Here is a 15,154-nt window from a genome sequence, read left to right as displayed (position 1 = left end):
AGGCACAGACCAGCTCTGCCACCTCACTGGGAATGTGACTGAGTATGAGGGTGAAAAGTCAGCATCTCCCTGAACACTGGGGCTCCAGTATCCCACTGCTGACTCAAACTGGGACATCTGGACCTGGAGATGTGACCCAGCTCCAGCACTGGGGCCATGATCTGCTGGGCTCAGATGCTCACTCTGGGCACTGCCCAAGGGTTGCTCTTGCCCTCGGTGTGGTGGGATGTGGGACTGGTGGCTGTGGAGCATCCCCTCCCCTGGACTGAGGGCTGGGCTCAGGCAGCATGGGGAGTAATCCCTTCTCATCTGCTCGAGCTCCAGCTGTGTCCTGCCACAGGAAAGTCATCTCAGAGCCAGACAGGAAGGTGCTGTGAGCTTGTGGCATCTCTGCCATCCCTACATGGGGTGCTCAGTGACAGAGTGACCCCAAAGTCAGGTCTTTGGGACACCCAGGGACACCTGATGCATTCGTGGTGTGCGTGGGGCAGCAGCCGTTCCCCCTCGCTGCCCGGCTGGGGGCTGAGGTCGCGGAGCCCCCCTTTCCCCGCCAGGAGTGCTTTTGACAGACAGACCTCCCTCGTCCCTCCCTGCTCCGCACGCAGCCATCCTCCCCTCGAGGCAAACCTTTCCTCCAGCCTCGCCCCTCGCGTCCCGGCTCTCCGCAGCAGGTGCGTGCCCACCCCTCCGTGCCGGCCATCGCTCCCCGCTCCCCCTGCGCCCTCCCCGGCGCCGGAGAGAGCGAGACGCCAAGAGCCGGAGCGGGGAGCGCATAGCAACAGGGTGCAGGATGAAGCAGCTCCGGCAGCAGCATCTCCGCAAGGTGAGAGCCGGCAGCGGGGATGCCCCAGGGATAGGAACAGGGGACCAGGGTACCCCCGGCAGGTGACAGCCGGGAGCGAGGGTACCCCAGGGCTGGGAAGGAAGCGGGGATAACCCCGGGCTGGGAGCGGGGGAGCCGTGCCCATGGCCCCGCATCCCGTCCTCGGGAGCCTTGGTGGGCAGCCGGCAGGGATCGGGGGGATGCTGGGGAATAGCGTTGGTGCGCGGGGCCAGGGGGAGATGGTGGGCAGCGGGACAGGGCATTTCGTGCCCACTGCCCCTCCTGAGCTGCCCTCCCTGCCCTGCCCTGCCCTGCCCTCCCTGCCCTGCCAGCAGGCGCTGCCGGCCGTGGGTGACTCATGTTGTGTCTGCCGGGCGCCGTGGGTGGCAGCGGGGCAGAGCTGGCTCCCCGCAGCCGGGCACCCCGGGAACGACGCTCCCGGGACTGCCCGGGCTCGGGGTCCCTCCCGCGGGATGAGCGCAGGGGCTGGGCAGTGCCTTTCCCACCTCATCCTCCTCCTCATCCTCCTCATCAGGATTTAAAGGGGTGTGGGTGACGTGGGGTCAGCTGGACGCTGAACTCTGGGTTCAGAGCAGAGCTGGCAGAGCTACAAACCCTTTTCACATCCTGCTGGAACCCCTTTTTTAACCCATCCTAGACTTTCCCATCCTAGACTCCCCTCCATTGCCACTTTGCTCTTGCCAGTCTGAGCTCCCATTTCCCCTCAAGTCCTTTCTCTGGGGACACGGTGGAGCAGGGGGGCAGAGATGGTGTCAGCCACAGCTCCATCGTGGGGATGTGCTGCTGCTGAATGGGCCAGCCCTTCCTGGAGCACCCCAGGCAGTGACCCAGGGCTGAGAGCCTCTTCAGCTACACCCTGTGCCAAACCATGCCCACTGAACACAGGGCAGGTTGACTCTGTTGCAATGAATGAAAACCCAGGAGTGTTTTATCCCTGCCAGGAAATTCCTTGGGTATTGGGAAATTCCTTGGGTATTGGGAAATTTATTTTGACATAAAAACCCCAGCAATGTCCTAGTGACAGCCAGCAGGCCCTGACAGCCTATTTCTCCGCTCTTGTTTGGAGGCATTGTTTGGCTCTTCTCTTTCTTCCTCTTTCCTACAAATTGCTTTTCCAGATGGCTTTGTGACTGCAAGGTCCATTAAAAGTGGTCTTTGCCCCTCCAATGCCTTTCTGAGTCACTTGATGCTGGTGACCCTCTTTAGCATTTATTCAGGAATTCATTTAGTCCCATGGTGATCAGCTGGGATGGAAAGCAGATGTCTCTGGAGTTTTCCCCATTCCCAGTGCTGCTCAGAGCCCTCTGTCCTTCATTACCCAAAAATACTATTGCTGAGCTGCAGATGGAGGACCTGGTGCTCACAGCCACCTTGGGAGCCCTGTGTTCAATGCTGGCATTGGGCTTGCCTGGAGCTGGTGGTGGCTGATGAGGAGATGTGCCCATCCCCACTGCAGCACCACCCAGGACCCTGACAGCCTCCTCTTCCTCTCATTGTCATCCACTTCCCATTGGTGAGCTGGAGTTTTAAGCTCTTCTTGGCAGACATATTTTAGACATATGGAAGCACCTCTTGATTAGAGAAGACCTTTCTCAGGCTCTAAGAATTTCAGGTTGGTTTTTGCATAATAGTATTCCCAGAAGAGCTGAGTGGTTGTTTTCATTTATTTGATTATTTTCTTTGGGGTTTATTTGGTAGAAATGGACTAAATCCCACTGGTGGGGGCCATGGTGCTGGCTGTCCCTTCCCACACCTGGCCAGGCTGCTGAGCAGCATCTTCCTACCTGAGCCACTGCCCTCCTCTGCCTGCCACAAACTGCCTCGAAACTTCCCCAGGGTTTCAGATGAAAATCCACAAACATTTGTACGTGTGCATACTCCCTACACTTTGGACATTGCTGTAATGAGTTTGCTTCAGCCTCAGCCATCTCCAACCTCCCTGTGCTGGCTCTGATGGCATCAGCTGTGACCCCAGGCTGGGGTCACCCAGGGTCAGCTCAGCCCTTTTCAGGGGCTCTTCCTCACCACAGCAGTGCTTTATTTACTTCCCTTTGTAAGTGATATTACATTTGAATTAATTTTTATGCCTTTTTAAGATTTCTTCTCTCAGAGATTAGCAAGCAATTCAAACTAATCTGAAGTGACTCACACTTTAGAGACTCACTGTGCTCAGATCCGCAGGGGAGAAATCTGGTGCTGGGTGGCATTTCTCTTGCTCAAAGGCTGTGATCACGCACAAAACACTGACAAAATAACCCCACAATGCCAGCTTGAATGGAGACAAAATAGGATGAAAACATACCTTTGATCTGGCTGGAGTTTTTTCACTCAGATACAGCTGAGTTTTGGTTTAAGTAAATTGGTTTAGAGAAAATAATTAGCACAGAGCCATTTCCTTACAGACCCGAGCTCTTATCTTGGCAGAGACTAAAGTGCTTTTTCTTCTCGGTGACCTTTGCTTTGCTGACTTCTTTGGGAGCATCTTTTGGTGAATAATGGGAAGTGATGCTGTGTTCAAAGAGGCCCTGGTTGCCAAGGGAGCTGTTGGTCCAGTCTGTTTATAACTGCGAGACGGGAGCCCGGCTTGAAGGATGGCAGCTGACATCAGTGGAAAGCACTAGAGCAATACTGGAGCACTGGTGCACTTCAGCTGCTGCTGAAAAGAGAATTTCTGTTATGACAGAGGCTGAAAGAGAGCATTGATCCTAAAAAAACAGCTCTAGAATCAAACTGGTGTGTGAGATCTCCAGCAGTCAGGAGAAGGGAGCTGTGCTTCCCTCTGCAATCTGGGACAAGGATGGGCTGGAAGCCTTAAATATTGGGCTTTGTAATTCATTTCAAGTCAGGCAAATAGGCCAGTTTTTCTGTGATTTCTATGGAAAGGCTGGGATTTGGGGGAATTTTGAGCATTGCCTTTGTGTGTGTTTTCCAGCAGCATCCCTGACCTGTATCTCCTCAGCTTGCCCAATAGGGACAAGTGTCATTGTCCTTTGGGTTTATCTGACACTTGAGTGGTCTCTGCTTTCTGCTCTGGGGTCCTCAATTTGAGCTGTAAAGCTCTAGATAAAGATATTAACAAGTGAGGCAGTCATTTTTGAGACACAAGTGACAAACTACATCCCATGGCCCTTGAAATGGGGACTGAGGTGGGGACCAGGCCATTCACAATTTGGACAAGACCCCATTGGATCCTTTCATTTCCTGTTGTTGCTTCTGTGTTGATTTCTGTGCTACACCTCATGGACAGGCACCCACCTGTAATGAGATCGTGCAGCTCTACCTGTGCCCTCCTGCAGCTGTTTGGGATTCAGACAGAGATGCAGGAATTAGGCAACAGCATTTAATGATCTCCCAGCATCCCTGCTTGCTGGTTTTCTGTGATTCAAATCTGGAAAACAAGAGCTCCCCAGGCAGTGTGATGGACAGGGAAGCAGCATTTTGCAGGGGGAAGATCTGTGCCAGGAAGACCCAGCCAGCTGTGATGGCCCCTACCTGGCAGGGATGTTTGTGAGTACAGCTTTGAGCTGCTGAAATCTTTTGGGGGGAGTTCAGAGCAGCCTGTGCATCCCCTGCAAGCACACTCTGAGTGTGCTGGGCTCATTAGCAGGCACAGCCATGGCCTGGAGGTGCTGCTGAACCACAGAGCTGGGTTGAACAACTGCAGGAGGCTGCCAGGTACTGGTGGTTTTATAGCAATAGTATTACATTTGGGTCATAGTTTGACTTTTCAGCTTGTGTTTTTGCAACTTTTTCTTCTGACCTTTGCCTTGTGATGGTGGCATCCAGCAGGGATAGGCTTTTCACAGAGGATTTTGGTGTAACAGCTTTGCTGGAGCTGTACATTTCAGGGCTTGCCCTTGTCCTGTCCCTCGAGGTGTTTGTGCTCCAGGTGGGGATGGGGAGGCGTTTGCCTCTGTGTTTGGTGCCTCTGGGCTGCAAGCAGCATGTCTGCAGTGCCAGCAGCTGGGGGTTTGGGGTGCACCCTGCACGGGGGGGGAGCTGGCATCCCTCTCCTTCAGCATCCTGGCTCGGTGTCTCCATGGGAACCAGCAGCAGGAGCATCCTCCAGTCCAGTCCAGTCCAGCTGGAGACAGGGAGGAGGAGGAGGAGGAGAGGAGGTGGCTGCCACTTTCTCTGAAGCCCTGAAAGGGCAGCACTGAGCTCTGGTCACCAGCCAGCTCTGGCCTCCTGGGCAGTGGGGTCTGCTGCAGGCTCTGAGCACTGGTGCCCACTGTACAGGAGACCCACAGCTCCTTCTGGCTGATCCTCCACACCCAGATCCCTCTCCTCAACCACCTCCCAAGGGTTTGTTCTCTATGAGTATGAACAAGGACAGGGAGATGGCTGCTTTATTTCTTCAGAGAGCCCAAGAAGAGAAGGTTCCCAAAGGGGCTCCTCTGGCCCTGGTGCTGGTACCTTGTCAGCAGGGACACCAGAATGCTCCTGTGCCTCAATACAAACATGATAAACGCCCACACCAGGGCACAGCAATGCATGGTGGCACAGGGACAGGATCCTCATACCACCCCTTTGTGCTGCCTGGTTTTGCTGTGGGTGTATCTGTGATGGGATCTCATCTGGCAGCTGCTGGCTTAGGCTTTCAGCTCTGGAGTCAGTGGGGATGCTTTCCCTGCTCTCCTGAGGTCAGGAAACTGGGGGAATTCAGACTGAGCAGCTCCCTGCAAACCTGATGTACACCCATACACACACAGAGCTGCCCTCCTGGTGCATCACCCCAACCCAAATGGATTGCAGGACTCACACTCCCACTTGCAGGGCTGAGGCAGTGGGGAGGAAGGGAATGGGTTAATGCCCTGCCTGTGCTGCATTGATCCAGAGCACGTTAGGAATTCTGGAAGGAGGTCTCTCATCTCTCAGCAGGGACAACTGGGAGTATCACTAAATTCCCACAGCGCAGGCCTTGGGCAGTTGGAAAAGTGTGAAAATGCACGGAGCAATGAGTGGCAGCCAGCTGAGTGCCTGGCATGGCACACACATGGGCTGGTGTCACACTCCCTGGCACACCACAGAGCTTCTCCTGCTGCCCTCATGCCTGTATCCTGCAGGAGATGCAGAAAGCTTGTTGTGGCCCCCTGAAAAGATGTGTTTGGAACATGGGGTTGTGAGTTGGGTCCTGGTGAACCTTCCCAGAATGGACAATCCCACGTTTCCCAGGGGAGCTCTGGCCATGTGGGATCACATTTATCCTTTTTGTTGCTCAGTGGCAGAGCAGGGCAGTGGCTGAGGTGGGGAACAGGGAGCTGCTGGGACAGGGTGTTCCCAAGGCACGAGTGTCAGTGCTGTCAAGGCTTGGGGTCACAAATTCACTCCCGAGTTCTTGGCACTTCTTCCCTCTCTCCCATTCTTCATTCTCTGTTTTTATTCCTTGCTCAACCCCTGTGTGCCCTCTCCCACACCCTGACCCCTCACTCAGCCAGTGATACCAGATCTCCTGGTGAGCCCCAGCAGCCAGGATGGGGACCTGGGCTCGGAGTGCCCAGAGGACAGAGGGAACTGGACGGGGCGCCTGGATTTCCTGCTCTCCTGCATCGGATACTGCGTGGGCCTTGGAAACGTCTGGAGGTTCCCCTACAGGGCTTACACCAATGGAGGAGGTACTTGGGCATCCTTTGCAGTGGTCAGTCTCCCACCCACTGACCTGGGCTGGTAGAATATCCCTGAAGAAGCATCCCCTCCCCTTCCTGGTGCTGGAAAGTAGCACTGGTTGCGGGGTGAAGCCTCCTCCTGCACTTTCCATGGTTTAGGGCTTTACCCACCTGTATCTATGTGTGGAAGGGATTTGTGAGCCCATCTCTGTATTCCTGGCCTTGGACAAACCCCTGTGTCCACGCTGAACAAAACACCATCTCTCCTGGAAGGAGTGAACCTTTTGCAAGAGCCCTGGGTGACAGTGGAAAATGCTGGTTCAACTCCTCCCAGAGCAGTAACAACTGGAGAATTTCAGGGTGTTTGTGAAAGATTCAAAGAGAAAAGAGGGTTGGGAGCCGTGGGGAAGCACAGCACCAGGTGAATCACAGCCCTTTTCTCCTACACTAACAGTGAGCTTTTGCTCTTCCCTGTCTTCCTGATTTTGATGTAGATCCCTCAGAGCCACACATAATGAATGAACTGTCACAGTTAGGCTTTAGGTGTTTGTTCTGTATTACTTTCAAGATTTTTTTATTATTATTATTTTTTGCTTCTTGCAGGAGCTTTCTTAGTTCCTTACTTCATCATGCTGGCTATCTGTGGGATCCCCATCTTCTTCATGGAGCTGTCACTTGGCCAGTTCTCCAGCCTAGGGCCACTTGCAGTGTGGAAGATCAGCCCTCTCTTTAAAGGTGCGTGAGTGAAGTCCAGAGCCTCTGAGGGACCTCTGCCAGAGCTCTTTGATGAGGACATGCACCAGCAGCAGCATCCCATGGTCCTCAAAGCTCTTGTTAGAATCAAAAGTACCTGGGGGAAGGTGTGGCAGGCTGGAATTCTGAGTTAGGCATTTTAGTAGCTGCATAGATTGGTCAGTGTTTGAGAGCTCTGGATTGCATGGCCAGCTCTAGAAATGGTATGAAGATTATTAAACCAGCTCTGATACAAAATAGAGCATGAAAACAAAGCAATATGCCTGTTAAAAGCAAAGGTAAGAATAAAGCATTTGAAAAAAACTTCAGATCAAATACTTTTATTCTCAACATTAGGCTGGTGTAAAAGTTTTTGTATGAGGCAATAGATTATCAATACAGAGAAGGCACGTCCAGATGTTATAATGGCAATAAGTGGCTCCCCCAGCAGGTGAACCTTGGACTGGTTGATCATTTGGCTGCTGAGGTGCAGTGTCTGACCCTTCTTTTGGATGTGCTTTGCTCTGCTCCAGCTCACTCCTTCTTTACCCTCTCCTTCCCCCAGGCGTTGGCATGGGCACGATCCTCATCGTCTCCCTGGTGGCCATTTACTACAATATGATCATTGCTTACGTTCTCTTCTACCTCTTTGCATCCCTCACAAGCGACTTGCCCTGGCAGCACTGTGGCAACTGGTGGAACACTGACCTGTGCCTGGACCACCACGTCATCAGGGCGGGGAACAGCTCCCTCCCCATCAACATCAGCAACACCGTCAGCCCCAGCGAGGAGTACTGGAGGTAACGGGGGCAGCCTGGGGGTGTGGCTGGTGTCCAGCCAGGGAGAGGATGGGGAGGGAATGAGGGGTGAGGATTTGCACAGCTCACAGCACAGATGCTGCAGGTCTCACTCACGGGGGTGGTGTGGGTGCAGCAATGGGCTCGTGTGCTCAGCTCTGGGTGACAGCTCAGTTTAGCCACTGGCATGTGGGAGGTGTCCATGTTCTAGTGCTGCTTTGTTGGCTGGGAGATATGCTAGACTAAAATGCATCCCACGTCTGGAATGGCTGGCAATTTGCTCCGGAGATGCCAGGCATCCCTTCTGGGCTCTCTAATACGTGGTGGAGAAATCACTCCAAGTGTTCCCATTTGCTTGGCAAGGAGCTGCCTGTGATAGCTGACAAGGTTATTTTGCAGCAGAGGCATTTCTGGGGTCAGAGGGCCTCTGGAAGGAGGCAGGCCATGCTCACCAGCAGCTCTCCTTCCTCCCTAGCCGGTATGTCCTGCACATCCAGGGAAGCTCGGGGATTGGGGATCCTGGGAGGATCCGCTGGAACTTGTGTCTGTGCCTGCTCCTGTCTTGGACTATTGTTTATCTGTGCATCCTTAAGGGAGTCAAATCCTCTGGCAAGGTAAGGGCTGGCTGCTCTCCTCTGGGGGGGACCTGCAGCGATGCTCACGGGGTGTGCAGCTCTGCACCTCTGGGGAACTGGGACCCACAAACAGCATCCGCTGGGTGTCAGGTACTGTGGGGATGCCTTGCACACCCAGACACCAGCAGGGCTGGCACACCGGCCCTGCCACAGCCCAAGGACCCCAGGGTGATGTGTCCCACCCTAGGGACAGGGTGTAGGGCTGTGCTCTCATTCCCAGCTCTCCCTGCTGGCTCTGCTCTCCCACAGGTCGTGTACTTCACTGCCACCTTCCCATACCTCATCCTGGTGATGCTGCTCATTCGTGGTGTGACCCTGGAGGGGGCCTGGAAGGGGATCCAGTTTTATCTCACACCCCAGTTTGATCACTTGCTATCTTCCAAGGTGAGTAGGATATTGTGCAATTTGCTCAAGACACAAAACTGAAACTTCTCCTGCCACCTCCTGAATGCCACAGAGGCAGTTCCCTCACTCAGGTGTCTTTTCTGGCCACACCCTAACCTAAAGCTCTCTTGGTTGCTTCCAGACCAAAAATCCTTGTCCCACACCTGGTCTGGGCCACTATTTCCATGTGTCCCCACCCTCTGCATGTGTTTATGGCTCTGCATAGATGGGATGGTACCAAAATTCCCCTGAGTACCAGAACCATGGGCAGGATCATCCCAGCCCCTGTGATGGGCTGATGGATGCCTGTGGTGGATTTGGCTGTTTGTGGTTCTCAAGAAATCCCCCCATGAGTGGGGGTCAGCAATGGTGGTCATCAAGAGACCACCCAAGGGCATTTAATGCCATACTGGGCTGGCCCTAAAACATTCTTATTAGCCCTTCCATTAGCCAGCTGATCCCCTATGAGGGGTGAGTGTTAACAAGGAAAGACAAATATCCCATAGGCTGTGCATGCTTGGAGTGCTGGGGAAGATGTGGCCAGGGCTCTGGGGAAGCAGATTTCTAATGTCATCTTCCTCATGTGGAGGATCCCAAACCCCTGCTCTCCTCAGAACTGCTTCCTTCCCCCAGGTGTGGATCGAGGCAGCCCTGCAGATTTTCTACTCCCTTGGCGTGGGCTTTGGGGGCCTCCTCACCTTCGCCTCGTACAACACCTTCCATCAGAATATCTACAGGTGGGAGTCTGCTGCTGTCTTGTAAAAATTATGGCTTGTGGGGAGCTGTGAAAACCTGAGCTGGTGGGTTCAAAGCCAGCAGAAGCTCATGGTGCAGCACAGTCACCTTGCTCTGCTCCTTGCACTGAGGGGATACCTGGCAGTTTGTGCAGGCTTGAGAAGAACACAGGGATCCATGGGAAAAAATTCTCCTAAGCGCCAAGGCAGAACACCCAGCTCAGATGTTTTGGGCTGTAGGTGCTGAAAGCTGGGGATATTTGAGGCTGGAGTTGTGCATGTGCCCAGCATCCAGCGTAGTTCACTGAAAGAGGCACTTGTTGGACGTTTCTTCTGACCCCATCCACAGGGGACAGAGAGATTTAGAGGAGCCCGACAGTATTATCCATTAAATACATGCTCCTTTTGACCCTGGGAAGCACTTGCCATCAGAGGCACTGAAGGACAGTCACAGGGTCACCCTACTGTGGCACCTGGGGCTGGCAATGCCACCATGCACTGGTGTGGGAAGGAATGAGCATGTTCAGAGCATCTTCCTCCTTCTCTGTAGGGACACCTTCATAGTGACCCTGGGCAATGCCATCACCAGCATCCTGGCAGGGTTTGCCATCTTCTCTGTTTTGGGATACATGTCCCAGGAGCTTGGGGTCCCTGTTAACCAGGTGGCAAAAGCAGGTGAGGTCAAACAAAGATGTTTTCCCCTTCTCCCTCTCTCTGGGTGTGCTCAGGAGCATCCCTTCCAGGATGGGAGGCACCTGAGGGTGTCAGCCTGAGGGATGAAGGTGGATGCTGAGCTGGCCAGGGGGAGGGAAGGAGGCAGATAAGTTCCTGTGGTGTAAATATTGAGTAACAAGTGTTGTCTAATGAAGGTGTGAGCAAGGCTCAGGCTGTTTCTCCACCCTCTGCCACAGGACCCTTCCTGCCCATCTTGCCAAAGTCCTGGCAAGTCTGTGCCATGGTGCTGCTCTGCTGAGCTCTCCTCTCCTCCATCCCCCCCATGCCCAGCTCTGTCACCACCTTTTCACCCTGCTGTCCTTTGCCTCCCCTAGGTCCTGGCCTGGCCTTTGTGGTGTACCCCCAGGCCATGACAATGCTCCCCCTTTCTCCATTCTGGTCATTCCTGTTCTTCTTCATGCTGTTAACCTTGGGCCTGGACAGCCAGGTAAGGACAGAGCCCACGGAGCCAGGCGTGCACTCCAGGCAGCCTGAGGGCTCAGGGGACCCTCTCCTCCTGCAGTTTGCATTCATGGAGACCATTGTCACAGCAGTGACTGATGAGTTCCCCTACTACCTGCGGCCAAAGAAAGCTTCCTTCTCTGCCATCATCTGCATCGCCCTCTTCCTCATGGGGCTCATCCTCACAACAGAGGTATGGCTGTGGGGTGGATCCATTGTGGGGCAAACTAGGGACTCGTTTTAGGGAGAATTTAGGTCAGGAGCCAAGTTTTCTCATGTATATTCATATCAGGTAAGCAGGTGAAGGAGAGAGACGAGCCTGGGCTTCCAGAAGGTGGGAGGGTCAAGGGCAGTGGCACAGTGTCATTGCCATCCCTACACCAACCCCATCTGGAGACTGATGTCTCTTGAGGCTGCTGACTGCTGTCCTCCCCAGGGTCCCCAGAAGTCAGAGGACATGGGTGGAGGTTTGTTGGGATGATGGTCCAGGAGATGCTGGCCTCTGTGCTTTGTCTCCACAGGGTGGGATGTACTGGCTGGTCCTGCTGGATGACTACAGTGCTGGCTTTGGTCTCATGGTGGTGGTGATCACCACCTGCCTTGTGGTGACACGTGTCTATGGTAAGGCTACCTGTCCCCACAGGGGCACAGGGAAGGGTGTGCTGCCTGTCTAAAGAGAGGGACTTAGAGGGAGCAGTAGGGAAACCAACAGCCTCACAGTGGAGCATGAGACTCTGCTTCCATCACCTGTTTGTTCTTGGCTGTCACTTGATTCACCTCTCCAAAGGTACAAGTGGTGCTGAGCCTGGTCCTTCAGGCAGCACCAGCTGGGCCCCCCTCCTGCATCTCCCAGATGGGCGGGGGGAGTCTGCCTTAGAGGGGACAAACCACTGCTGGTGATCAGTGCAGGGCAGCCTGGTACAGGCACAAGGCTCTGGGGGAGGGATCAAAGCTTCTGAGTCCCTCTCCCTCCCGCAGGCATGAAGAGGTTCTGCCGGGATATCCACATGATGCTGGGATTCAAACCAGGCCCGTACTTCAGAGCTTGCTGGATGGTCCTGTCCCCAGCAACGATGATGGTAAACTGCTCAGCTTGAGCTGCTGGATGGTGCTGGAACACCATGGTGCTGCCAGTGGCCCTGGGGGACCTCCCAGGGTGATAAGTTGGCATCTCCTGCCCCAGAGACCATCCTTCTTCTGGGAGGTGTCCATCATCTCCATCTCTTTTTTTGAGCATGAGACCTCTGGGATGATCTCACTTTCTTCCCATCCCACAGGCTCTGCTGGTGTATAACATTGTCAAGTACCAGCCTTCTGAGTATGGCAACTACCAATTCCCCACGTGGGCAGAGGCCCTGGGCATCCTCATGGGAGTGCTCTCCTGCCTGATGATTCCCATGGGCATGGTGGTGGCTGTGCTCCAGGAAGAAGGGACGCTGTGGGAGGTAGGAGGTACTGGGGCCTGACACTGCTGGGGAGCACCCCAGAAATGTGCAGCAGGGAGCACAAGCCCCTGCCACGTCAGAATCCCTGGAAGTTTCTGTATCCTCTCTCCTGGGGGTGTGTGTCCCCATTCCCCCTTGCTGCCCATGGGGTGTCAGACATGGCACATCCCAAAGCATTTCCAGCAGTGCTGCTTCCCTTGATCCCAGGCAGGTACTGAGTAAAACAGCTGCACAAGGGGCAGCCCAGTGTGCACTACCACTCCAAAACAAGCCTGCTGTGCCTTGTGAGAGAGCACATTGTCCCCAGCGTGGGGTGGCCATGGGCACCTGGGACTTTGCACCCGCTTGGCACAAGCAATGACACAGCAAGGCAAGCAGCTGCCAGACTGTGCAGGCAGCCCAGATGGGATCCCTGCCCTGAAAGGCTTCTCCCAGGAGCAGGTTATAGAGCTGCTGGCTGCTCACAGCTTTCCCAGCCCTTCACTGCTCTCACCAGGCTGTTAAAAGCAGAGGAGCAGAGCTTGATGCCCTCCCCAGGAGCACTTGCTGGCTGTAACCTGGCTGACACAGCCATGGGCACTGTGGCATGGCCAGGAGCCACCTTGGCCAAGGCTAACCCCTTGTCTGAGTGGCTCTAACCCCACAGCACAGGGCTGTAGCCCTACAATAGCCCCTCACTCCTGCAAGCCCTCGCCACCAGCACCCACAGCTCATGACACCTCCCCATCCCACAGCAAGACACTTAGACAGAACCACCTTCCCAAAAGATTTCAGGACAAGCTTTTGACGCCATCCCCTCCTCACTGGTTCTGTCAGTCCCTGGGGGCCAGCAGGGCCCTGGGAGGGGTGGGTGAGCTGGGGCTGGGGAGCAGAGGGTGCCTGTGCTCCTCTGCCTTCCCTCACAGCGGGTGCAGCAGGCCAGCCGGCCGGCCATGGGCTGGGGCCCGGCCCTGGAGGAGAACCGCAGCGGCGCCTACGTGGCCAGCCTGGCTGGCAGCCAGTCCCCCAAACCCCTGATGGTCCACATGAGGAAATACGGGGGCATCACCAGCTACGAGAACACGGCCATCGAGGTGGACCGGGAGATGGAGGAGGAGGACGAGGAGGAGTCCATGATTTGAGGGCGCCCAGCATCCCGCAGGCTGGGTGGGAGCTCGCCTCCCATTTTGCACAGGTTGCACTGCAGCACTTCAGGACAGCTTGGGGGGGTCCTTCAAGGAGTAGTCAGGAGCTGCTGGCCCTGCCAGGTTCCCCATCACCACCCTGGCCCTGCCAGGACAGAGCTGCTGCCTGTCCTGGTGGCCCTGCTGTGTTTCTGTTCAGTGTGACAAACTGTGTGATGAGTCCATGTGTTTGTGTGACAGTGTCTGGTTGAAGTGTCACGGCTGTCCCACTCCCACCCGCAGCCCCAGCCCTGCTGTCCCCTCTCAGGGTTGCCCAGGGTGGAGGGATGTCCAGCTGCAGGAGGTGGGGAGGAGGAGAAGGAGCTCCTGTGTTTTGATCTGTTCTCTGTCTGTATTTGACTCCAATAACCCATAAACACATGTGAGAGAATCTGTAACAGCCTCCATGCCCAGAGGACAACTTGTGCCAGAGTGCTCTGATCCCACAGAGGTATTTCAGCAAAACCAGCACAAATCAGTGTCCTCCTAAAGCAATTTGACCTAATAAATGAGCAGTTATAAACAAGCAGAAGAATAAAAGAAAAGGCTTTATAAACAAACCAGGCTCTATAACCCCCAAGGACCTTGGAGGGTCAGGGTGGCTCTTCCCTGTGGTGTCTGGGAAGGTTGGGGTGATTTGAAGGGAGAGCAAAGATGGTGTAACCTGTCCCTCATGTGTGCAGGGGGTCAGGGACAGGTTTCAGCTGGACCTGTGTCTATTGCCAAGGGAGATCCGAGGTGTGGCCCCAGCCCTGAGTGCTGCCTTTCCCAGGGAGAGGAGAAGGGCTGGGTTTCAGTGCCTGTGTGTGATGTGGGGTAGATCAGCCCATGTCCCACCTCCTGCTGACACTGCTGGCCTGAGGGCGTTGGTGACCTCCTGGATGAGGCTGTTTGGACCTGGTGCTGCCAGTGCCCATCATCCCAGTGTCATGTGTGCCTTGTGCCATCAGCTCACTCGTAGCTGTGTGACACAGCCCCTGCCTGGGTTATTTGGGGAGGTGTTCAGCATGGAAGAAAGGCACATCCAGAGGAGCTTCCAGGGCTTCCCATACACATCTGGAGGGGCACAGCTCCTCCTGGTCTTTTTTCTGCAAATCTTTTTCCTGGTAAAAGACAAAACTGTAGGACAAAGAGAAAAATGAGTGTCTGTGTCAGGATTGTGGATGTGCTCCTGGTGCACTGGGTCCAGCACTGACCTCCAGGATGAATTCTGTCAGGAGGATGCAGTCTTCTTTCCCTACAGTATAGGGGATTTAATTATTGCCTTTGCCCCTCCAAGAGCGTAGGATCGGCTCCTACAGCTCCTCCTGCCTGCTCACCTCCTCTTGTCCAGGGATGCTGAGCTCATTTCCAGATGGCTGTGCCTTTCCTTTCTCCTGCAGGACCCCTGCTGGCTTTCCCCATACTCCCCACGGCTGCAGCCCATGGGGGTCCCCCAGCTCCAGCTGCCCCAGCTCTGTGGGGCTCTGGCAGCACAGTCATGGAGCACCTTGGGCTGCTGGCCCTGGGTTAATCATTAGATCCCAGCCATAAAAGTGTGGCTGATGGAAAGCCCAGGCCATGGTGGCTGGGGAGCAGGGAGGGCCTACCATAAACATTTATGGCCCCAATGAATGCCTTGCTCTAACCTTGACACTA

At 54.8% G+C, this 15,154-nt stretch overlaps 1 protein-coding gene across 3 annotated transcripts; it reads left to right on the top strand.

Moving 5' to 3' along the window:
* Positions 1-372: 372 nt before the first annotated feature.
* SLC6A7 (solute carrier family 6 member 7) lies at positions 373-14,032 on the top strand. 3 transcript variants are annotated; one of them, XM_077186291.1, is made up of 14 exons: positions 373-823; positions 6,279-6,459; positions 7,054-7,185; positions 7,748-7,982; positions 8,455-8,593; positions 8,864-8,998; positions 9,632-9,735; positions 10,283-10,407; positions 10,782-10,894; positions 10,970-11,101; positions 11,430-11,529; positions 11,887-11,987; positions 12,186-12,360; positions 13,259-14,032. In XM_077186291.1, the coding sequence occupies exons 1-14, from the start codon at positions 791-793 to the stop codon at positions 13,726-13,728; spliced, it is 2,175 nt and encodes a 724-aa protein (XP_077042406.1). In that variant the 5' UTR covers positions 373-790; the 3' UTR covers positions 13,729-14,032. The 3 variants fall into 3 exon arrangements, with proteins under 3 accessions (XP_077042406.1, XP_054498748.2, XP_054498749.2); XM_054642774.2 differs by having other exon boundaries at positions 387-823; positions 12,186-12,353; positions 13,259-13,605; XM_054642773.2 differs by having other exon boundaries at positions 379-823; positions 10,782-11,101; positions 12,186-12,353; positions 13,259-13,605.
* The last annotated feature ends 1,122 nt before the right edge of the window (positions 14,033-15,154 follow it).

This window comes from Agelaius phoeniceus, chromosome 15 (genome assembly GCF_051311805.1).
Source record: "Agelaius phoeniceus isolate bAgePho1 chromosome 15, bAgePho1.hap1, whole genome shotgun sequence".
Taxonomy (NCBI): Eukaryota; Metazoa; Chordata; class Aves; order Passeriformes; family Icteridae; genus Agelaius; species Agelaius phoeniceus.
This window is presented reverse-complemented; position numbering and strand designations above follow the sequence as displayed.